Source organism: Sinocyclocheilus rhinocerous, unplaced genomic scaffold, assembly GCF_001515625.1.
Source record: "Sinocyclocheilus rhinocerous isolate Xijiao unplaced genomic scaffold, SAMN03320098_v1.1 scaffold496, whole genome shotgun sequence".
Classification (NCBI taxonomy): Eukaryota; Metazoa; Chordata; class Actinopteri; order Cypriniformes; family Cyprinidae; genus Sinocyclocheilus; species Sinocyclocheilus rhinocerous.
In genome coordinates, this window is record NW_015632471.1 from 579258 (window position 1) to 602787 (window position 23530).

Below are 23530 nucleotides of genomic sequence, written 5' to 3' on the forward strand. Positions count from 1 at the left end.
TAAAGTAACGATGAGGCAATAATAATTGGCCTCAAATAAAGTATCAAAACCAAGTACATGGTTTTATTGAACAACACTGTTAAATACATAATGTAATATGCCTATATTATAACAAATACCTGCAGAGGGCGCCATGGGCGCCATCAATACATATGTTGATGTATTCTCCTGTGTTAGGTTTAAATGATTTACGTTACAAATCAAGTGAGTTTTCCCAGATGAACGTTAATTAAGCAACCTAAACTCACCGCATATGCAGAGGAAGAGTTTAGCCCCTTTCACACATACAGTCTTTACTGGTAAATTACCATTAAGAGATCATGTGTGAACAGGACCTTTTCAAAAATACAGGTAAATGCATTCTGGCAATCATATCGTTCTTATGGAGATGACATGATTACTCTGAGCTGTTTACAAAGCTCTGCTGCTTTTTTAATAGCTTTTCTAAGTAAATATGACGCTAGATGGAAATCTTTGACCATTGCGCCTCGCAGCTTTTTCAATGTGTCGCGCTCGAACTAGGCTTCTTTTCAATTCATCAGCTGCGACTCTGCACTAGGATACTATTATGCGCGTCTCGTGTTTATAAGAGCAAAAACTTCTGATTGGCTAGTAATGTTAGTTTGGTTGAGAGTGAAAGCTGTGTTCCTCTCGTACATTGGTAGGCGAACTCATGAACTCGAACGTGATCAACAAGTGTTTTTAAATGTAGGACGACTATCTTTTTTTTTCCCACAGCCGCACGCCTGAGATCCGGCACGGTGCCGGAGAACTTTAAGCCCTGTATATGTCACTCCTTGATTGAACAGGACACAATTTCTTAGCCCAACCCTTTTAATCATGCACAATCAAGTGGATAATAGCTTACCAGTCGGGGTAGAGCCATGCCTGTCACAGAGCACACCAGCTTCACCGTCTGACCGTAATGGATATAACCATCTCTGACTGTAAACTCTTCACCCTCTGACTCATCATCATCCACTGGAATTCAGAATTACACGTTATTACCAATTCATAGTTAACAGGAAAAACTGCAGATGTTAAAAATGAAAACACTGATACGTCATTTCTACACATTCTTTCAATAGATGTAATGAACTCTGTGTGGCACTACTTTTAATATAGTATATTTGTGGTGAATAACTCACATAGATGAATATAGAAGGCTCCCCACTGTTGTGAACTAGCATGGAAGTTTCCCCCTTCCACATGAAGGTACCGCGTACTGACAGTCTGGGACCGCAAGCGGTTAAAAAGAGCCACCTTCGTCCCAGAAGCTATGCATACTATAAGAGACATTGAAAATGAGCTGCGTGAAAATTCTGGACAAATTAAGACTCATTTAGTGACACAAATAAGAAATTCTTTTGACTCACGGTCTGCATTCTTCAGCGACTGTTTCTTTTTGGAAGGTTTGGAGATGACCTTGATTCGTTTGCTAAGGAAGACACCGATATCTGCGCTATTCCCGTAGAACATTTTCACTGACAGCATGAAGTGCTTCCGTTTGTCCGAGTCAGAAATGTATAATGTTTTTGCTGTGCAAAAATTCTGCAGAAGCAAAGCACAAAAGTTGTGATGCCAGAATACTGATCTTGAAATTATTTTAGAAAGGCAGTTACAATACATGTGTTGCCATAATAAAATCCATAAAGCACCTTGCCCTCCAAGTTGAGCTGCTGCATTTCTTGTTCACTGTTTCCAATGCCGATAAAGGCACAAGGCTGAGACTCCTGCTCCAAGCAGCCCTCTCTCTCCATCTGCTCCTTCTTTTTCTTCCAGCCACAACCCATCAGGTAAACACATGGTGGAGGACAGAAGAATCTAACAGATTCAAAGAATATTTGAAATTATTAAAGAAAAATTCACTTGGACGCTTGTAGAAGGAATCTGATTTGACATAGATCTCCCTAACTTCATTTACATTAAGTGTGCTTAACTGGACTTTATCAAAGCTTGATTCACAGTCGACATGAAACGTAATCCATTTTACTTCCAAAATGTGTCAAATATACAAGTAAAACAGGATATTCCACAAGCAAATAAGTAGTGCAAGACTTGTCTGAACCGCAAACAGTCATATTTATGACCCCATTAACATCTATTGGGGTCACTTAAATGTGAAAGATCCACCTTTTACAGTAATCAGAAATGCATTTCGGAAAACAGCAAAGGACATCAATGACCAACATACATATATGGATGAATTCAGAGGTCGAAGCTTTCAAATGAAATCCAATCACAGGTGTAAACAATGTGTCTCAGCTGAACATTTATGCTCGATTACTCAAGACAGATGTTAAAACCAGGTGTAAACAGTGACTGGGACGATTTGTGAAGACTAGGCCTAAACATTTTTCCTTACGGATTAATCATCCACTATAAGACCTGAAATCTGTATTAACCTTAATAGGCTCACTTGTGATTTCATGTTGACTGACTTACCTGTATACAACACACATAAACAGTTAATAATACATATGTTTACAGATAAAATTCATCACTCACCTTTTTTCATTGCCATACGATTTCTGTGCGACTTTTGCATGCAGTATGAGTACTGTCTGATCTCCTCTCTCCTTCAAGTAGTTGCGCATTGCCTCCCTGCAAACCCACAAAATACAATAGAAAAGTTTATTTAAGCTGTTGTTTCCTAATATATATTTAATAAATATTACACATGAACTTAACAGTGCCTTTACCTTGTTAAACGCTTTGGCTGAGGGAGCTCCCCAAATTTCCTTCAAAACAAAATAAGACAGAGTCAAGACCAACTTCAAACATCACTTTGATCCACACTCAAAAATAATAAAAACAAAACTGTCACAGCCTAGTTATATGTCTACCAAGAAAGACAGCATTTTGAGCAGGATAAACAAGTTCAAGCATGCATGAGATGCCCCTATCTGTCTATTTAGACAGCTCACTAGGTTTTGAGATGCAAGCCATAATAAGCCTAAAAGTTGAAATAGATGAGCATTTTACATAAAAATGACGGGACGTTACAAATACACAATTTTTAAGCTAAAAGTAGTTTAACTGAGAAGTCTGACATGAAACAAAGAGAACGTTTTGAGTCCTCTCGAAAGCTCCCAGTTTCTGTTATGAACCCACTAGACCAGCTAACTTGGCTGGCTAACATCTGCTAACCTGCCCCGTCTCTCACTCACTCTCTCTCTCACTCTCTCTCTCTCTCTCTCTCTCGTACACCAACTCACAAGTTGGCTCAAATTTTATACAAGTATTTTGAAAGATTAAATGTTAATGTTAAAGATTCAAAACAAGGCGTTAATACAACCTTACTGTGTTTACAGTTAAAGATTTGCTCTCCACAGTATACAGTGTTTATGGAAAACTGCTGAAAATGTATCAGCTAACTAAAAGCTAAGCGGCTAACTGAATAAAAGAGCCCATCGTTGAAAACCTCAAAAACCACACAAAAGTACGCCGAAACAGGCCAGCAGCGCAGAGACACGCGGCCGTGGGTGTAGAGAAACAAACCAAAGCAAATTATCTTGACTAAACAGACAAAACTTATTTTAGCTTTGACTTTTCCATGCCCCGTCCGTTGATAATTTCGCTGCTTACCCTGTCACAACAGGCGCCATCTTCACCAACTCTCTCTAATAACGCCAACAATCGCGAGACTTCCCCCGCTCCGCAACCACACCGCAACAGACGAGGGGGAGGGGCAGTGTGAGAAATAATGCAGGAAGGGGGGCACAGGCGTGGGAAAGTTCTGAAGTCACGCGAGAATTCACGGTCGCTTATTATGGGAGCGTATGAGAGCGGGTCCCTTGTTATCGCGAGACTACGTTGCGGACGGCTGCCAGCCAAACGCGTGTGAAAGTTCTCACGATGGGAAGAGAGACCGCACCTTTTCAGCGCGGGCCGTGAGAAAAAGATTTCTAGAAGGAAGGAAGCCCGGGGACTAGGGCACATACACCAGGAAATAGTGATCTGACGTGAAGCAGTTAAAAAGGATGTTGTTATTAAAAGTCTTTAAAAGTTTTCACCTCTTGGCTCTTTCAATTGCATACATTCCAGTAATTTTGAAATTATAAACCTACACATTATATTTGGTCTAATTCGTGCGATAGATCTGCGATAACAACTAAACTGCTTTCACATCACCAGATGGCAGTATTATTTCATTATTGAAATGCTGCTGTATCACACTGACTGGAGGGGGAAAAAAGTGGTATAGGACTAGTATTTATTTCGAAATAATTTTCGCTCAAAAATTGCTAGATTACACAAATACTTACAAAGAAACGGCAAGTAACACATTGAATTAAACGTTACTTTTTAATAGAAAGGCTGAAATAATACTATTTTTTGTAAAGCGTACTTCAATAATCTTTGAAAATCATTTTACAGCTAAAACATAAGGTTAAGTGTTTGGCTGAGGTAAGATACAGTAGCCTACTCGCCCTTACAGTACTCAACACTGATTAGTGTCATTTTCCAAATCCTTCATCACTTGAACTAAGATTATAATAATTAAATTTTAAAGCACAGCTACCACAAAATAAGACTTACTTTGAGCTCATTCTGAGGTTTAATACAGATTTTAAAGCATAACAAGAAATAGTTTAGTAGCTATATGATACTGTTTTTGAAATCAAATCTTTGCATAGTTATGACACGAAACAACTGGCATTTAACAATGCCTTTGAAAAAAAAAAAAAAAACAGTTAATCTTAAAAAATAAAGCACAGGCCTATGCATAAATCCAAAATAGTAAATAAAACAGTTACGAATAAGCACGTGTCCTATTCTGTGTTCTAAACTCCTGAAACATTGTTGTCTCATATTTTAGAGCGGTCACTACAATTTATAAAAGAAATCAATTAAATCTCTATGGGTGTGTGTGAAAAAAAAATCAGATATAACCCCCTTTGTAATTGTTAACAGTTTCATAAGTAACTAATTTAATTACACATTTTTTATCAGTAACTGTAACTAATTACAATTACATTTATTTTGTAATTAAATTACGTAATTTATCCCCAGCACTGGTCATAAGTAGCCTTCCATCAAAAGTACCACAAATAGGTTCTTTATTGGAAAAGCCTAGAATATTACAGATCTTTTAATATTACACACCAGTGTTATTTTAGTATAATTGAGATACTATTCTAGTTTTAATATTTTTAATGAATTTTTATATTTTCCATTTTCATTTTAGTTACATTTTGATAATTTTTTTAAATGTCTATATAGCTGTTATTAGTAATGCTTATTTCAGTTTAAGTTATTTCAGAACATCAAGTTAAATTAGATAAAAAATGAGAAATGTTGCCTTGGCATCTAGATGAAAAAAAGCTGAAGTTATCATCAAGTTATTATTAATAACATACACAGTGCCCTCCACCTCTTTCATTTACAAACATATGTTACATGGTGAAACTGAGTCGGTTTGTTCAAATTCAAACGGTGTCTCTTTAGAATTCACTCAGTTTTTAGTAATCAATAGCCATGCTTTCTAATCAGAAGGTTATTGCCATTTGATCTACACAAGGAGCAAGTCGTGATCATCATCCCATTGAACAAGGCAATTGATGCCAGGTTGACCTGTAAGAAGAGTACAGTAGGATAATATGCTACTTACATAATGATTATGGTGTTCTGCCCTCAATTAAATCAACAGCAATAAGGTCATGAGTTCATGAAGTCTTTGAGAACATTTTAATTACTTAACATCAGGAACATGATGTCTCAGATCATTTGACATTAGGATTGCTCATATTATCTTATTACACGTGATCTCAACATATTTTAGATCTGAAGAGGTAGCATCTTTAAATTTGAGTAATTTCACTACAAATACATGAGTATTTTTAGTAGTTTGTAACATGCTGGTTTACATCATAAAATTGATTAGCTGTAACTGTTATCAATGTTGGCACGCAGGTTCAACAGGATTTCGAAAGTCTTAAGGAATAACAAGCTCTCTTTTTATTTTGATCTTATCATGATGTCACTCGGCGTTCCCAAGGAAGGAGCATGAGCGAACAAGCAGCAACAAGAATTGCTGAGATGGAAATCTTGTATACCACTAATTGTCCTTAAAAGCTTGAACCTGAAATTTGGTTTGGGAACTCTGAGTCTCAGGTTATCTCTGATTTGGGGAAATCAACAGTTAAAAATCTTGGGGTTCAGTTTGATGTCTCTCTGAAATTTGATAAACAGGGCAACTCGGTGGTTAAATCTTGTTTCTTTCATTTGAGATTAATAGCTAAGGTAAAACTGTTTCTGTCATCTAGCAATTTTGAAAAGCTTACTCATGCCTTTATTTTTGTAAGACTGGACTGCTGTTATTCCTTGTATGCGGGTGTGAGTCAACAATATGGCATCTTATGAACCCTTATCACAGACTGTGATGACATTTATCACACTATACTTTGTATTGTATTGCATTTGCATCAAATTACAAGCTAATGCTATGGTGTTTATACAGCGGCTGTGGGAATGATGGTAAATTTGACATAGTTCCTTCTTCTGACTGCTGTTATCAAAAATATATTTGACGTAGTCTCTCATTCACTGCTATGGAAGTTTTCAACTGTGACAATGTCCGAAATGAAAAATACCCTTGTTCAATACAGTTCAGTTGTCCATTAATGTGTGCTTTATAACTAATAACCAGCTAATATGCATGCTAATACGCAACTTGTTAATAGTGAGAATTGGTCCCTATACTAAAGTGCACCAAATCATTAAAGCAAGATTTTAAAATCGTTGCTCAACAGTCAGTCAAAAAAGTTGAGTTAGTTCCAAGAACTTGTATTTAGACTCATATTTAATCATTAGTGATCTTTTATTATTCAGGAAAGCACAAATGACACAGCAGGGTTCATTTAGTACTTGGCCATCTCTATAAATATTGCTGATAGACACCACAGGATAACATGTTCAACCATAAAGATATGGCCAAAAAGGGCAAAGCTGTTCCCCCTCATCTTCATCCTGCCCTGAGTCTGCTTTATTCCAGTTATTATCAATTAATTGATAACTTTAACAACCTCCTTCACCCTCTGCCATTTCATTCCTGTCTGAAGAAGGCTCTTAAAATTGTGGCATGTCATAAACAGGTTGATAGAGAATGAAACAGGTATAGAGACAAAGCTTGAGTTAATTGCCTCAAACCTATCCACTGGCCATAAAGTTTCTAATACATCATGGGTTTGTCTGATAACATGCAAGAACATGGGAGATGTGACCGATAATCATGCCCTAAGAAGAAGAATCATTAACTATAATAGAGGAAGAGATATAATTAAGGGGAATATTACATTGCACAATTCAGTAAAAGAGGGGTGACTTGCGAAATAAAAAAAATGATTTGCAGTTCACGGTGTTAACTTTGAATCAGTAAATGCACTGACAGAGCTCATTCAGTGAACTTAAGTCTTTTTGAACGATTCATAAAAGGCATTCATAAGGCTCCAATTTGTGTGTGAATCAGCCTTGTTTTTGACTCACTAGCGTAAGAGTAGTTATGGTTATTTCTTCCACACAAAAAAACCTAACTGTGACTTTTTAGCGCACAATTCTGAGATAAAATTCTGATTTCTGATTCTGAACTGTAAGATATAAACTTGTTATTGTGATAAAAAGAAGCATTCAGGAAAGACGATTTCTCATTCATAATCCATTTGATTCATAATCTTTCACATATTCATCCTTTTGTATTCAATAAATTAAATGTTATAAAGCAATCTGAATTGAAACCCTAGGAGGGATGAATAGAGTTAGGCTACTTTAATTTTGGACTACATAATAGCATTCACACATAAAATACAAATGGCCACAAAAATCTGATTTATATTTAAAAGTTTTATTTGTTTAAAGTATATTTGTAAGTTTTAGTATGAATTTGCAGTATTTTCCTGGCTACCGGTTCTTTTTTACTGTAGTATTTCTATATATAGTATTTAGTAATATAGTATTTCTATATGATCACAATTAAATGATAATTAAATATACTGTGGCTTCAAAGTCAACAGGAGCAGGAGAAAATATCCATGTTGTGTATACTGTAAAACCGTGTGTGGTTTACTGTATATCAGTGGCTTCTAGTGGCCTACTTTCACAGTAATTTTTACATTAGTCAATTCATCACAATTACATTGTGTAATATACCTTGACTTCAAAATGAACACGAGCAGGATATGACAGAGATGTAGAGATTTTCCTGCAGAATAACAATGATTGTCTGTGTCAGCATTAACAATATTAATTCCTCCTTGTTTATACAAGATTATATTATTTCTGTACTGTACAGTAAAACAATTCTACAACATTCTTATCAGACTTCAAAGTCAATCTTACTTTCTCAATGTAACAGTGCAACGGTTGTGTTTTGTAACACTGTTAAAATTCTGAATACATTAATTTACTGCAAGCAATTACTGTTTAATATTGTAAAATCATCGCAATATTTTACAGCATATAAAGGCCCATGTTAAATAAAAGTTTACATAAATAAAAGTAAAACAGTAAAAGAGGACTGTGCAGATCAGAGCTGAAATCTGATTTAAAACATATTTTATATTAGACTTTGTGTATTAGCTTGCATTTATTTCCACATAGAGGTATTAAAAATAAATGTATGCTTCTCATATTGATGCAAATAAAAGAATCAGAACAATCAGAAAATATCATAATATGTAACATATGATTGTGTATTTAACAATAACATTGACAATATCCTGTACAAAATAGCATCTTTGTATAAAAATTTCAATATAAGAAGCAAAATAAATGTAAGACTTTAAAAATAAATGTTTAAATTAAATATTGGTTTCCCTTTTTATTCTTGCTCTAAAGTCCACTGATATAACCTATCAAAGGTGTTAAAAATCAAAACCAGTTTGAGTTGGATATGTCCAGTAATAACCTATAATTCTCTGTTTATCTCTATAAAGAGGTTGCCTTGAGGATTTCACAACTGTCTGATGTTTTCTTGGCCTCCTTGTCATACATTTCAATTTCATTATCTTTATTTTCATGTGTTCCTGTCTCTTCGTCTTTTTCCGTAACATTGCAGCACTTGCAGCAACAGCAGCAGCGAGCAGCCATTATGGTAACTACTCTATCCCATGGTTCAAGAGAGTGGGCCCATTGAGGAAGAAAGTCCCAAGAACGAAGAGCAGAAGGAAGCCACTGAGGTTTGTGCTTCTGTAGAATGTTAACAATGATAGCGAAGATCAGAACGGCCACTATGGGAACAAGAACTCCCACAAGTACCTGCCAGCCAGCCAAAGACAGGCCAAAGACCAGAAGAGGGAAAGCGAAGAAGCAGGCGATGATGTAAAAGCCCGAAAACCAACGGTATTGAGCTGTTAGTTGACCAAGAGCCTTTGCCATTCGAATGGGGAGACGTGTGAAAGGGATTGGGTACCACAGCACAATCCCAGAGAGGTTGAAGAAGAGATGAACCAAGGCGATCTAATGGAGAGAAGAGTTACGCCATTAAGTTATGGACTTGGTGCGTGAGTGTGATTGTGAACACATTTTAATATATTTGCATGTCATGCTAACCTGTAATGAATTTCCAAGCGTTTCTCCTGGACTAGCCATGGCGGCTAATATTGCAGTTGTAGTTGTTCCAATATTAGATCCCAGGGAAAGAGGATATGCCCTCTCAAGTTTTATAACACCAATACCTGAGACCAAAAAGAACACACAAAATGAACACTAGATTTGTTAGTTTGTAGGAGCATTGTTGAATAGTTAAATATACCCAAATGTTCTTAGGAAAAAAGGCAGGTAATTTGATTTTCCACTAATTCACAGCAAAATAAATAAAAAATAAAAAATGAGGTAGTAAGCGAAATATATATATATATATATATATATATATACAAAACTAGCATAAACATTTCATAAAAGCAGTCCATATGACATATGAAGCTGTTCTGCACTTGTTGGTGCATTCATGAGAGAAGTACAGTAGATAAATCAGGGTTATTAACTAAAACTAAAATCATTTAAAAATATGTTACTTTGAAATATGAACTTTAAGTACTAAATTCATTCAAATTAAATAAACAAACTATAATAAAAAAAATCTTAAAATTAACATTAAAGATTAATTTAAAATAAATTAGACATTATTTTTTTGTGTGTGTGAATTGGACTCAAATTCAACGTTTCAGTTTCACTTTATTCTAGGGTGTCCTTCTAGTGTAATCATATATTTATTACACAAGTACTGTGTAATATTAATTAACTACATGTACTTACTATATGGGTAGGGTTAGGATTAGGGTTTGGTTTAGGGTACTTGCATGTAATTATGCATAATTTGTTGTAATTATTATAAAATTAAGTACATGTAACATGTGTAACATGAGGGTCAGTAAATAATGCCAAACTTTGACAATAAAAGACAAAAACATAGATGGTTGCACTGACCAATAAGAGGAGTTATAGCCGAGGTAAAGACAGAACTGCTCTGGACAATAAAAGTCATTCCTGCGCCAACCACAATTGCAATGTATCCAGTCAGCCATGCAAATGGAAATGGAAAATCTGTGCATACAAAAAAAACAAAAAGAAAAACAAGTATATATTTATATATTTGTTTCTGTTTTACATATATGTGACCCTGGACCACAAGTCTTAAGTGTCAATTTTTCGAAATTGAGATTAGTACACCATCTGAAAGCTGAATAAATAAGCTTTCCATTGATGTATGGTTTATTAGGATCAGACAATATTTGCTCGAGATCATACCTCAGTGACTTAATACTGGTTTTGTGGTTCAGGGTCACATACATAAAAATCTATATGTATAACAGCCAACACAAAATATAGTGTAGTAAAATTTAAATACCAGCTTTACTCATTTTGCTTATTTTAACAGGAGTTAGCTTCTAAATCTGCACTCTGGTTATAAAATATCTCAAGGATGCTGACCAGTGTTCATTATCTTGTTGATGACAACAGCAACCTGGCCCTTGAGCATCGAGTTGAGCAGTTTCACGATTAAAATGAGGCAAGTGCACAGGATGAGCAGAGAACAAGCCAGTAGAATCAGACCCACCGCCAGGTCAGAAAGGTTTGTGTCCACAAAGATGTGATTGCCTAGAATAGAGAGAGACCACAAGAGTCTGCTTGTTTAGTCTCTGTTAGCATAATGATTGTTGGATTATCAGTATCAATGAAAATGGGTGTAGTTTTAAACTCACATTTTTTGATGTTTATAACTTCTGTAACATTTTTCAATTCCCAACAAGTGAAGTCGCTGCAGTTTGATGCTGTCACATTCTGGACAGTCTAGGAAAAAAAAAAAAGAAATATCAGAAAATCACAGTAGTTTGGCATATGTGTGCAAAATATTATGGCTTTTTTCCCCTTCCATCTGAAATCAGTTAGTATAATTACCGTGTTTGAGGCTGTCTGACACCAGACCTTGATGAGAGATTTGTTTTTGGCTTCAGGGTCTCCAGTTGCAATGCCGCTTATCACAGATTCATCCAGCTTTTAAAAAAAATACATTGAAAGTATTAATTATTCATATTTATACTTCTAACATAGTTTAAGATTACTAATCTATCTTGCTCTTTGTGAACTGCAATCCTTGTAACTTTGTACTGTACAGAAGGGCAATATAAGTGTTTGTGTGGGGTAATTCACTCTTTCTGTCCTGTTATTAATGTTAGCTTCTTTCAACATACCGACAGAACTCATACACACGCACGCTCATACATACCTCAATGATAGAGTGGGTGAGTGGGTCAGTGATAACATTCAGAAGGGCTGGTGCATTTTCTCCACTCTGGATATTAAATGATTTAACTATGAGATCTGTGAGCTTCACCAGGTAACCTGTGGCGACTTCCAGTGGCAAAAGCACCAGGACAGACAGCCAGTTAAAGAAATCATGCACGGTGGCTCCCGCAAATGCCCTGGACACAGAAAAGAGTCATATCTCGATTAAATCTCAATTTAAGTAAATTTATTTTCTGAAACATGAACTCTGTTCCTGGTTCATGTAATGTTCTGTTCAGTCATGATACAATATGAAGTTAATATTAAAGCCTTATCCTTACCTGCGGAACTTGTTCCTGTCGCCAACTTGTGTCATGGCTACAAAAGTATTTGTGACTGATGTGCCGATGTTAGTCCCCATAATAATAGGAACAGCAGTTGAGACCTCCAGCACTGTTGAGGAGTATAAATTTATTAAAAGTGGAATCTACTACATCAAGATTTGCTCTGACAATGATTCGATTTGATTATGATTTTGTACCAAATAATGACATCAAGTCTGCAATCCTGATTCAGATCAGTTTGAATCAGTTCTGTTCAAATATTTTGATACAAAAATAGGCTCCAGGCACAAATGTAACAGAAAGGACAATTTTCACTGTGGTGTATCAGGTGGATTTTTACAACTGACAATAGAAGTCAGATATGAAATACTGATAACAACTTAGTATAGGGACTAATTCTCACTATTAACTAGTTGCTTTTTTAGCATGCCCATTATAAACATATTGGCTGTTTATTAGTACTTATAAAGCACATATTCTACATCCCTAATCCCAATACCTAAACCCAACAACTACCTTTCTAACTATTAATAAGCGGCAAATTAGTAGTTTATTGAGGCAAAAGTCGTAGTTCATGTTTGTTAAAGGGGTCATATGATGCGATTTCAAGTTTTCCTTTCTCTTTGGAGTGTTACAAGCTGATTGTGCATAGATAAGATCCCTGAAGTTGCAAAGACTAAAGTCTCAAAACCAAAGAGATATTCTTTATCAAAGTTAAGATTCTGCCACGCCCCCCTAAAACGGCTCGTTCTAACACGCCCCACATATCTACCTCACTATGTGAAAATATTAGCATAATGCCGCCCAAATGTGCACGCAAAGAAAGAAGGCATGGTTTCAGTAGAATGGACCTTATAAAATAAAGTGTTACCAAAACACTCTTTTCATTTTTAGATCGATGCATTGATTCATTCATGTTTACATTCCTAATCATCGCCAGGACTGATATCTTGTCATAATTCTGGAGTTAGTTTGATCTGATACTCACATCCAGAGGAGACCATGCTGACCACAATAGATGAGGAAGTACTGGAGCTCTGGACTAGGAGCGTTACCAGCATCCCGATAACAAGGCCTGCCAAAGGGTTTGATAGCACTGAATTCTCCTGGAAAATGTCCCCTGCTGCTTTACCTGAAAAAAAAAAACGCCTTTGTTATGCAAAATGAATAACAATGAGAACGCACTTTTAAAAATCGTCCAATTAAGACCAAAAAGGGTTTGACTTTAGCCTGATGCCATAGGAGAATATTTCAAAGTCCACAAAGAACTTTATTGTTTTTTTAGAAAGTCACCTGTGTGTTAATTTAAAGGGACAGTTCACCTAAAAATGAAAATTCTGTCTTTGATTACTCAACCCTCATGTTGTTCCAAACCTGTATGACTTTCTGTCTTCTGTGAAACATAAATAGATATTTTAAATAATGTCGGTTACCAAACAGTTTTGGTTCCCATTGACTTACATTATATATATATATATATATATATTTCTTGTCCATACAGTGGAAGTCAATGTTTGGTTACTAACATATCTTCTTTTATGTTCCACAGAAGTAAGTCATACACGTCTGGAACGACATGAGGCTGAGTAAATGATGACAGAATGTTCATTTTTGGGTGGACTATCCTTTTAATGCACCAAGAAACTAATGCATTCTTTCAATCACTGAAAACTGTACTTTAGTGCGTTATTTAGTGTTTATTTCAATGTATACCTCCAACAAGCTGGAAAGCTGAGCTTAGGAGGTCCAGTGAGCAAACAAACATGTAGAGGAAACCAAGCAGCAGAATCAGCTTAGCTGATATAGTTAGAACTCTCAAGATCTTCCTTTTAGTGTCCAGATCTAAACAATTAACAGACAGAAAGAGAGAAAATTATTAAGTAATAGTTAATTATTTATTTAATCTTGTAAAGCCTTATAAAATAAAAAAAGAAAGAAAGAAAGAATTGATCATTTAGAGGCCTTAAAAAGCTATGTATCAAATATGATACAGTAGGCTTTATAGGGTTAAAAACAAAATATGTATTTAGTAACGTTAGTTTTGGTAAGGTCCACCAGCATTTAGCATACCTGCCCATTTAACTCCTGTGTCCTGCAATTCAGGCATGCCCCATGGATCTTCCTCAATTAGAGCCGCTGTGGAAACAGCAGGGGCCATGGAGAGAGAGTTCTTTCTGGGAACTGAGAGAAGACATGAAAGAAAAGAGGGGAACTTCACTAAAACAGGGTTTATTTTGATTTTGATACACAATTTATACAAATACAATTTCTACTCAAATATTCACTGTACCTACCATCAAGTGTTTCCGTTGGCTTTCCCTCAGATTCATCCTCTTGCTTTGGTCGTGGTGCCATTGTCTGTGAAATATAAATATCAGTTATGTTACTGTTTTATTGATTCATTTTCAGTTTTATGAACTGAGATGGTAATGACTTGTGACATCTTCTCTACTGTACAAATGTAATAGTAATGCTAAAGTCATTTTCATAACTGTCAGTGATACCCCAGTCAGGTTCTATAAAGATAAAGTGATACTACTAATTACTATTATGAAATTGTTTTATTGGTGTGGAAAAAATAACAAGATTTGATACGAAAGATAAAATGTACCATTCATTGAGACCTCTATAAAGTATTTCAGTAGTTCAGAATTCAGCTTGTTATAATTTATAAGAATTAGGAATTCATACTTTTAAAAAAATCTGAATTTCAAAATTCAAGTTTTAAATATTGTGTTTTTGTTTTGTTTTTTGTATGTAAATGGACACAATGCAAAGAGCATCACAATAATCGCTTCCTCAGTTGATTTAACTCACATGGTTTTGTATTGATTTCTGTTCTGTGCCAAATAATTTCCACACTGGCTTCAGCACTGACAATGAACAGAATACGACTGACATTATGGCTCATCTTAGTTATTGGCAATATATACAAAAATCAAGTGAAGCTTATAAAGAACAGTAAAACTGTTTGGTTGGAAAAATGAGAAGCGTTTGTTATTTTCCTAGAAAGAATGAAATGACGATGATGATGATGCTGTTGCAAAACAACTAGGACAATTTTTTTAAGTCTGTTGACATAATCAATAACGAGATCTGTATGCTATAATTTAATGACAATTATAAAGATGATTTGAAATACTAGACTATTTTCATGCTTAGTTTAAAATGTATATTTATGTGATGTATTATACATTGCATTTAACTGCACTTGTAATCCTCACTGTTTTAATGTTTGCTTTTTATATATACATATATATATTATGTATAAATTATATACTTCTGGTATAAAAGTGTAGAAATAATAATTTTATTCATTAAAATCGACATTTTCAATATTAAGATTATATTTTGTATTTTAACTAATAAATTTAATATTTCAACCTTTTTAAACATCATTTTAATAATGTCTAAAGGCAATTTCACAGATAAAAACACCCACCTGAGGTATAGTCTGGTTGCCTGTGTTGGCTTCTCAAATGCTGTCCAAACACTTCTGAACACCTTCTGCCACACGTGTTTTGTTGAGCCCACGTCACCTGCCTTTGCGGTCAATACGTGTCTTTTCTATGGTCTGAACCGTGTTCCCTCTCTAGGTTGTTACTTTCAGACCTCAACTGAAAAAACTACAGCCTGAACAGAAGCACTTTTCTTGAAGGAGACCACTCAGTGAAACACACATGTCCAGGTGATGTGTCTCAAATTCGGCTGTTGTTCAGAGTGGCTCAGTCCAACCTCTGCTCGGTCAGACACATTTATAGCCCCCCAGCAGATCATTTAGGATTCCCCTGTCCAAGGTTTACCACATCAGTGATAACACTCGGAAAAGGGAGTGTGTCTGTGTGTGCGTGTATGTGTGTGCCCATTCATGCGCATGGTTCAAAGTGTCCGAGTGTGGCATCTCATAATGACTGTGTAAAGGTGTCTGGTTTTTAAAGTATGTGATATGGATGGTACCTCACTATATGAGGTACACTTACAGATAAAAGTTACAAAAGCTGTCACTGGGGCAGTACCTTTCAAAAGGTACTAATATGTATCGTTTAGGTTCTGATATACCTTTAAAGTACTTCCACTAAGCATAGACTTAAACATAGATTGAGACTTTGATTTGCATATTAACTTAACATACTAAAATAACTAGTAAAACTGAAATAGAATTATGAAAATTATAGATATTAATAAAAATGACAAAAGCACAGAACAAAGTTACTTAAACTTTAACTAAAATGAAAATATAAATATAAAAATAAAATCTAATTTAAAATGAGTGCTGGGCAATGATTAATCGCATCCGAAATAAAAGTTTTTGTTTATATAATACATGTGTGTGTATTTATTATCAATATATAAAGACACACATAGTATATATTTTGAAAATATTTACATGTATATTTTTATATTCATATGATTTATATTATTTACAGTGGTGGCCAAAATTATTAGAACACTAGTATTTTCACCAGCTAAAATTTTTTTTAAGTCAGTTATTTCTATCTTTTGTTGTAGTGTGTCAGTAGGAAATATTAGTTTCCATTTCCAAACATTCATTTTGCCATTAATTGTAATATTCCAGTGAGATTTTTTGTTTGCACAAGGAGTCTGACAACAGCCAGTGCTCTACACAGAGATCTGATCTCACCATCATCCAGTCTGTCTGGAATGACATGAAAAACAGAACAAACTGAGACAGAATACATCCTGAAGGACTGTGGCAACATCTCCAAGATTCTTCAGGAGAACTACCTGCAAAGCTACAGTACTGTTAAAAGTGTTATGCACTTGTGTAAAAATGCTGTAAAATGAGGACGCTGTCAAAAATAATGCCATAAATAGATTTTCTTTATCAACTGACCATCCTTTAAAGGCTTTTGCCCTTAATAATTTTGGCCACCACTGTAAAATATATTTAATTTATAAACATAACATATTTTTCTTAAATATATATACATCCTGAAGGACTGTGGCAACATCTCCAAGATTCTTCAGGAGAACTACCTGCAAAGCTACAGTACTGTTAAAAGTGTTATGCACTTGTGTAAAAATGCTGTAAAATGAGGACGCTGTCAAAAATAACGTCATAAATAGATTATGCGATTAATCTTGGTCCAGCAATATTTAAAATATTAATAAGAATTATATCTCAATGATACAAATGATTTTTTGTACTCTATTCACCTGTGTCTCCATGACATGTGACAATATATGCATATTTGATTCCCGAAGGCATCAAAGAAATCTGTGTCTTTCTTGTAAAAGTAATTTCTTGTGCATTACAATTAAAAATTAAATACATTTTACTAAGTGACAAAATTATATATTTCGCCATATTTACAGTAAGATAATTCAATGAATGTTCCTCTAAGGATCTAGGAGAGGCCATATCCCCAAAAACCAAAAAGTCCAGAATTCCCAGAATTAACCATTATTTAAAGGGGTCATATGATGCGATTTCATTTTTTCCTTTCTCTTTGGAGTGTTACAAGCTCTTGGTGCATAAAGAAGATCTGTAAAGTTGTAAAGACTAAAGTCTCAAATCCAAAGAGATATTCTTTATAAAAGTTAAGAGTTAGCCACACCTACCTAAAACGGCTCGTTCGAACACGCCCCCACATATCTACCACACTATGTGGGAAGATTTGCATAACACCGCCCAAATGTTCACACAAAGAAAGAAGGAGTAACTTTTATTCTCGCTGTAGTATTAAACCATATAAAACGCCGCCATGTCATGGAGACACTGTGTGGTTTGCTGCGAAAGAGTGTTCTTTTTAGCAGCATCATATGACCCCTTTAAATCTCTGGCATATATTTCAATAAATAAAAAAGCATAATGCCCTCTGCAGAGGACAAAAATTAACTGCTGGTTCTCAGGAGAATATGTGTGAGGACAAAACTAGTGTGTGTGTGTGTGTGTGTGTGTGTGTGTGTGTGAACCCTGAATCTAGGGCACTGATCAATACATGAACATTCCCGTTGCCCTGCATCTGCACTGGATCACATGACAATCAGTTTCTGAATGAATGAAATCATTATTATGACGGTAGCTGGAAACATATATCCATCAATTTTCCAAACTGCTTGTGGTTGTGAGGAGGCTGGAGCCTATTCCAGCATCTCAACACCCTGAACGGATGGACAGTCCATCACAGGGAAATGGGGAAAACTATCTCCCCTAATACATTTATATATTAAATGTCATATTAGGAGATATAAGATAGAATATAACAAATAGTTGTTAATCGAACTTGTATTGCAGATGTATTTCTCAGTTTTATCCCCACATCAAAACTCTGTATGAAAAGGAAGTTGTGACTGCAGAGTGAAACTGCAGTGCTCTCTGCTGGTATAAAAGCACTGGTTAAGTAAGGATCAAGTCCTTTTGTCTTTTTCTTTTTTATTTAAGCTATTAAACCATAATGAATAGTAAATAATTTGTGAGAGTTTTGAATTTGGTGTGTGAAAGTTCCATACAACTTTGTGTAATAGACTTTTAATTCAAAGCCCACATTCCTTTATGACAATTAATTATAAAGACAAAGACAGACAGACAGAAATATTAGATATTTTGCATAGTGTATTTATTTTATGTACCAATACTGTATCCACAGAACACAGTGAATTAAAATAACTTTTATAAACCATTACAATTATAAACCTAACAATTATAAACCATTTAAATGAACACAGATTAATCTTTCAAAGAAAGTATAGGCTAATAAAAAATTATATCAATGTAAATGTCATTTTTCTAATATGTAGCCTACATAGTACTCATGCACTGATAAACAAAAAAGTTGCGAATATAACAAAGATTATTGGATTATACGTTTTAAAAGAAAACAGTATTCTTTCTGTTCTTGAAAATGTCACATTGTTACATTTGTTACTTGCCATTTTTTTGTAATTAATTGTGAAATTTACTAGCAATTTCTGCACCAATTTTCCAGTCTACATGCAAGCAGACGGACCCTGTGACCTTAAAAGAGACAGAAGAGAAGCAATACAGTTCGGATCGATCACTACACTGAATAAATGATTTGCCCAGTTTAGACTAATGGAGCCACCAACTGTTTTCAGTCCCATTATCTTCACTTCTAAAACCACCAGTTTTAAAACCACTGATAATGAGACAGAATAGAGTACATAAACATTTCTATACTTGAAGTGACATATTTCACTATACAGTAAATAATCAATTATCTGAGACTGAACTGTGAAAACAGCATTAAGTGCTTTTTAAGTGCACTTAAGTTAATAATTTTAAGTGCTTAACTTATACTCTAACTGTTATGGACCCCATAACAACTTTTCTGTCAGGCTATTTATGGTCTCAAGTGCTTTTGGAGCTCAGCAGTCACAGTCACTTAAACCATATAATTTATCATCAGTGATCTGATAATCTATAATCTCATATGCAAAATGAAGACAGTGGGGCCATTATCTATATCAGGAGTGTCCAAACTTTTCCTAAAGGGGGCCGGATTCGACGATGTGGAAACGAAGCGCTCCAATCGGATCGCGTATCGCGAATTATTTGATTCAGATCGGGACTTCGGTGCTGTGCGCGGGATGTTTTTTATCCCCACCGGAGAGCTTATCTGGTCCCGCTCCCGCCCGCGACATTCATGTTTAGATAGGCAGAGTTTCTATTTATAACAAGTGTTTAAAGGGTTGCGCAATGTAGCCAATCACAGACTCAGCTGTTGATTTCTGGAACGCAATGGCCAACCAGAGGTGATTAAGTTAGAATCCACTCACCGCAGTGCTGAAATTGCGTGCTCACGAATCGTCTCATTTTAACACACTAAGTGTAGACATTTAGATGTATTTACACACTGTTTAATGGAGCTCTGAGGGACATTAAATACTTTAACCGGCCATTACAAATGCATAAATAATGTTTTGATATTTTAAACATAAAATATTGAAAACTGGTGTTTGAAATTATTTTAAAAAATAAAAAGGAAACTTAAATGTGAAATTAAAACCGCCAGTAGGTGGCAGCAAGTCACTGTTAATAAGTGATTCATTGCGATTGAACTGAATCATTTAAACTGGTGATTCATTCAGGAACTAAACAGCTCCTGTTGCTAAGAGACTCAAAACAGGGCTGTGGCTGTGTTTGGAATGATTTTTGTTGGAGAAATAGAGCAAAAACAGGAAATATGGTGTCTAAAACGTAAGTCTCTTAATATTAACTTGTTTATTGAACTGTTGTATAAAATCAATATCACATTTGTAATCATGCTTACTTTTAGAGGGAAAAAAAACGGCACTCTTCGTGTGATATTAACTATATGAAATGATATAAATATATACATTTTCTGCCCCATATCTTAAATTATGTGATAATTCTAAATGCATTTTAATAGACTGATTCATGCAGTGAAAGAACGCACTCTAAATGCGAGGCACCTAATGTATGCGTGAACTCTGTTGGTGTGTTTTGTGTTTGCTTTTCGCAGTATACTCATAATAACAAATCGCACATCGTTAAAACAATAATTACGATATTATCGCAGACCATAGGCTACATATCGCCACCCCTATGTTTAGATTTTTATAATGCATTGTCTTCTTATCCATCCACCAGTTCACATTCATGTAAAAACATGGGTCGATTTTCGCATTGGTCTGAACTCTGAACAAAACAACAGTTTTATTGAAAATGCTCATTCATTCTCTGCCAGCAGGTGGAGCGTTTGGTAGAAATATAACTGTTTCCCCGGTAACGGCAGAACACAAAGCAGGGCAGCACCGGACTTTGTACCTGCAGCACTTGTGTTTATTCAATGAAATCATAACGTTAGCCTTTTGAAGTTTAATCATCACATTCAGCCATATCGCAATTCTGGTTTTTCCGTCCCCAAATTTAAGACCTCTTGAAATCATAATTAAGACTTTCTTGTACAATTTAAGACTTTTTAAGACCCCTCGGAAACCCTGTTTTATGGGCCTAGAAAATCACATATCATTAATGTGAAAAATAACTAGTGTGACTTCTAATCAGTGATATTTTAGTATTATTTACATATATATTACTATAGTATTTATGAATATTTTGAATTAAAAAAAATTTTGTTTTCAGTTTTCATTCTTGCTTCAAGTTTGTCATATATATATATATATACACACAGACATTTAATATTTCTATATAGCTTTAATAAATTTTATTTGGATTTTAATATTTTGTTTTATTTCAACTTTATGCCAATTACTACTTTCACTTATTTTTAATAGTTTATTAGGTAATTGTGCTTATATTTTCTGTATCACACAATGTCGACTCACTCAAAGAAAAAACAAAATAGCTACTCACATAAACAAGGGATATGCAAAATGGTTTTGTTAACATTGTATACTGTAAGGTTTATAAGACAATTAAATAGACAGGGCTGAAAATCAGCTTGAAACCATTATGTCATCTTTATTCATTCATAATCAAATGTTTGATCATGGAAGAGATAGGGACTGTCAGAAGGTAAATGTGAACTGGGTCTATGTCATGTGTTCTTATAGGTTATTATATGTTATACGCTACCAGTCAAAATGTTTTGAGCGGTAAGATTTGTTCATGTTTTTAAAGAATTCTCTTCTTTTCAGCATCATTACTCCAGTCTTCAGTGTCACATGATCCTTCAGAAATCATGCTAATATGCTGATCTGCTGCTCAAGAAACAGTTGTTATTATTATTATTATTATTATTAGTAGTAGTAGTAGTAGTAGTAGTAGTAGTAGTAGTAGTAGTATTATTTAAAACAGTTACAGTAAATTTTTTCAGAATTCTTTGATGAATAGAAATATCCAAAGATCAGCATTTATCTGAAATATAGAAATTATAGAAATGAATACTTTTATTTAGCAAGGATGTTGTAAATTGACGAAAAGTGATGATATAATGTTACAAAAGATTTCTATTTCAGATAAATGCCGTTCTTCTGAACTTTCTATTCATCAAAGAAACCTGAAAAAGTCTTCTCAGCTGTTTTCAACATAATAATAATAATAGTAATAATAATAAAAAATATAAGAATTAAAAGCTAAAAATTCAGCTTTGAAATCACAATAATAAATTAAAATTTTAAAATAAATTAAAATAGAGAACAGTTATTTTAAATAATTTGAAAAAATATTTCAAAGCTTTACTGTTTTTGCAGTACTTTGGATCAAATTAATGCATGCTTGGTGAGCAGAAGAGACTTCTTTAAAAACATTAAAAATCTCACTGTTAGTAAATGTGGTTTGATAAGACTGATATGTAGACTACATTCACTTTTTAAAAAATATGATTGTGAATTTGTTAATATATAGTTTAAGGCTTTAAAATGTTTATTTATATTTTGAGAAATTAGTTGTATGACAAGCTGAAGAGTCATCTGTTGCTATTCCATGTCAAACCGCATGGTGGCACTGAAAGTTGGTTACCCATGAACTCCTGCAGCACAGTCGAGGAAGAAGGTTCCTGTGGATTTGACATTCGTAAACGTGAGTCGCGTGACTGGAGAGCGACTGTACTGCAGCCAAAGACGTCGGATGCACAATGTCCCAGCAGTCTCCAGCCGACCCTGAACGGCCAGGAAATGCAGTCGTGGTGTGTTTGGTAACAAGCACCACCTATAAAGACAGAAAATGATAGAGTGATGTTGCCAGGTTATGCACTGTAATGCTGAATGCAGCTGGTCTCTATAGTCTAACATATAACGTTACAGTAGACCTGCTTATGCATGCATGCATGCTACATCTCAGCTGTCTTACCATTGTAATATTATGTTTTTGGACATTTATCGTTGTGATATTTTTGAGGTGTTTAAAATGCAAAAAAAAGTGTAATCAGGAAAGCTTCTGGTACAGATGTGAGTGGATGTCCAGTGCTTATTTTCATTATCTTGCTTGTGGTTTTGTTGATATCATAAGTGAGTGATGTTTCTTTCTTTACGTTCCTACAGCTCTTCCTATATCTGCCATCAGCATGGCCTTCACTCAGTTCCTTATCTCTAGAGGTGGGTTTATACTTTATGCATAGGATAACATATTTCAAATAAATGGTGTTCTGAATTTTTTACCAGTTTTCACACACAAAAAAAAATTCAACAGGACAATTCAACACTGATAAAAATAAGAAATATTTATTGAGCATTAAATCAGCATATTAGTATGATTTCCGAAGGAGCATGTGACGTTTAAGATGAGTAATGGAACTTAAAATACAAAACAGTTATTTTAAATTGTAGTAATATTTTTCACAATATTACTGTTTTACTGTATATTTAATCAAATAAATGTGGCCTTGGATGAGCCTAATTGATGTTAAAGGGGTCATATGATGCTATTTTAAAGATCATTATTTTGTGTATTTGGTGTAACAGAATATGTTGACATGCTTTAATGTTCAAAAAACACATTATTTTTCAAATACTGTACAATATTGTAGGTCCTCTATGCCCCGCCTCTCTCAAAC

At 34.7% G+C, this 23530-nt stretch overlaps 3 protein-coding genes across 6 annotated transcripts in view; 1 reads left to right on the plus strand and 2 right to left on the minus strand.

Annotated features, from left to right (window-relative positions):
• Window positions 1–3670, minus strand: part of LOC107742494 (recombining binding protein suppressor of hairless-like) — a 10763-nt gene extending 7093 nt beyond the window's left edge. The window contains exons 1-7 of one of the 2 annotated variants that reach the window (XM_016555471.1): window positions 3589–3670; window positions 2703–2741; window positions 2509–2604; window positions 1659–1824; window positions 1377–1551; window positions 1149–1286; window positions 869–981 (exon numbers count right to left, since the gene is read on the minus strand). In XM_016555471.1, the coding sequence (XP_016410957.1) occupies window positions 869–981; window positions 1149–1286; window positions 1377–1551; window positions 1659–1824; window positions 2509–2604; window positions 2703–2741; window positions 3589–3608 (747 nt within the window). In that variant the 5' untranslated portion in view covers window positions 3609–3670. Of the gene's footprint in view, window positions 1–868; window positions 982–1148; window positions 1287–1376; window positions 1552–1658; window positions 1825–2508; window positions 2605–2702; window positions 2742–3501; window positions 3560–3588 lie in introns of those variants that run through there. The other variant, XM_016555472.1, reaches the window with a different exon arrangement.
• A 5150-nt stretch (window positions 3671–8820) lies between these two features.
• On the minus strand, window positions 8821–15783 carry LOC107742514 (sodium-dependent phosphate transport protein 2B-like). Its single transcript, XM_016555515.1, has 13 exons — window positions 15511–15783; window positions 14363–14426; window positions 14139–14249; window positions 13782–13910; window positions 13057–13200; window positions 12066–12177; window positions 11726–11921; window positions 11398–11493; window positions 11202–11289; window positions 10930–11097; window positions 10426–10542; window positions 9550–9674; window positions 8821–9456 (listed from the first exon to the last, which is right to left on the minus strand). The coding sequence occupies exons 2-13, from the start codon at window positions 14421–14423 to the stop codon at window positions 8926–8928; spliced, it is 1878 nt and encodes a 625-aa protein (XP_016411001.1). The 5' UTR covers window positions 14424–14426; window positions 15511–15783; the 3' UTR covers window positions 8821–8925.
• Window positions 15784–22500: 6717 nt separating this feature from the next.
• The window catches only part of LOC107742515 (OCIA domain-containing protein 1-like), a 6561-nt gene continuing 5531 nt past the window's right edge, over window positions 22501–23530 (plus strand). Inside the window, exon 1 of one of the 3 annotated variants that reach the window (XM_016555517.1) lies at window positions 22501–22672. In XM_016555517.1, the coding sequence (XP_016411003.1) occupies window positions 22613–22672 (60 nt within the window). In that variant the 5' untranslated portion in view covers window positions 22501–22612. The remainder of the gene's footprint in view (window positions 22673–23530) is intronic. The other 2 variants (XM_016555516.1, XM_016555518.1) reach the window with 2 other exon arrangements.

Coding starts and splice junctions, on each gene's coding strand:
- LOC107742514 (XM_016555515.1), bottom strand. CDS start 14,423: ATGGCACCACGACCAAAGCAAGAGGATGAATCTGAGGGAAAGCCAACG. Junction 12,178..13,056: donor CAGCATGGTCTCCTCTGGAT/GTGAGTATCAGA, acceptor ACTCCTCAACAG/TGCTGGAGGTCTCAACTGCT. Junction 9,457..9,549: donor CGCTTGGAAATTCATTACAG/GTTAGCATGACA, acceptor TCTCTCCATTAG/ATCGCCTTGGTTCATCTCTT.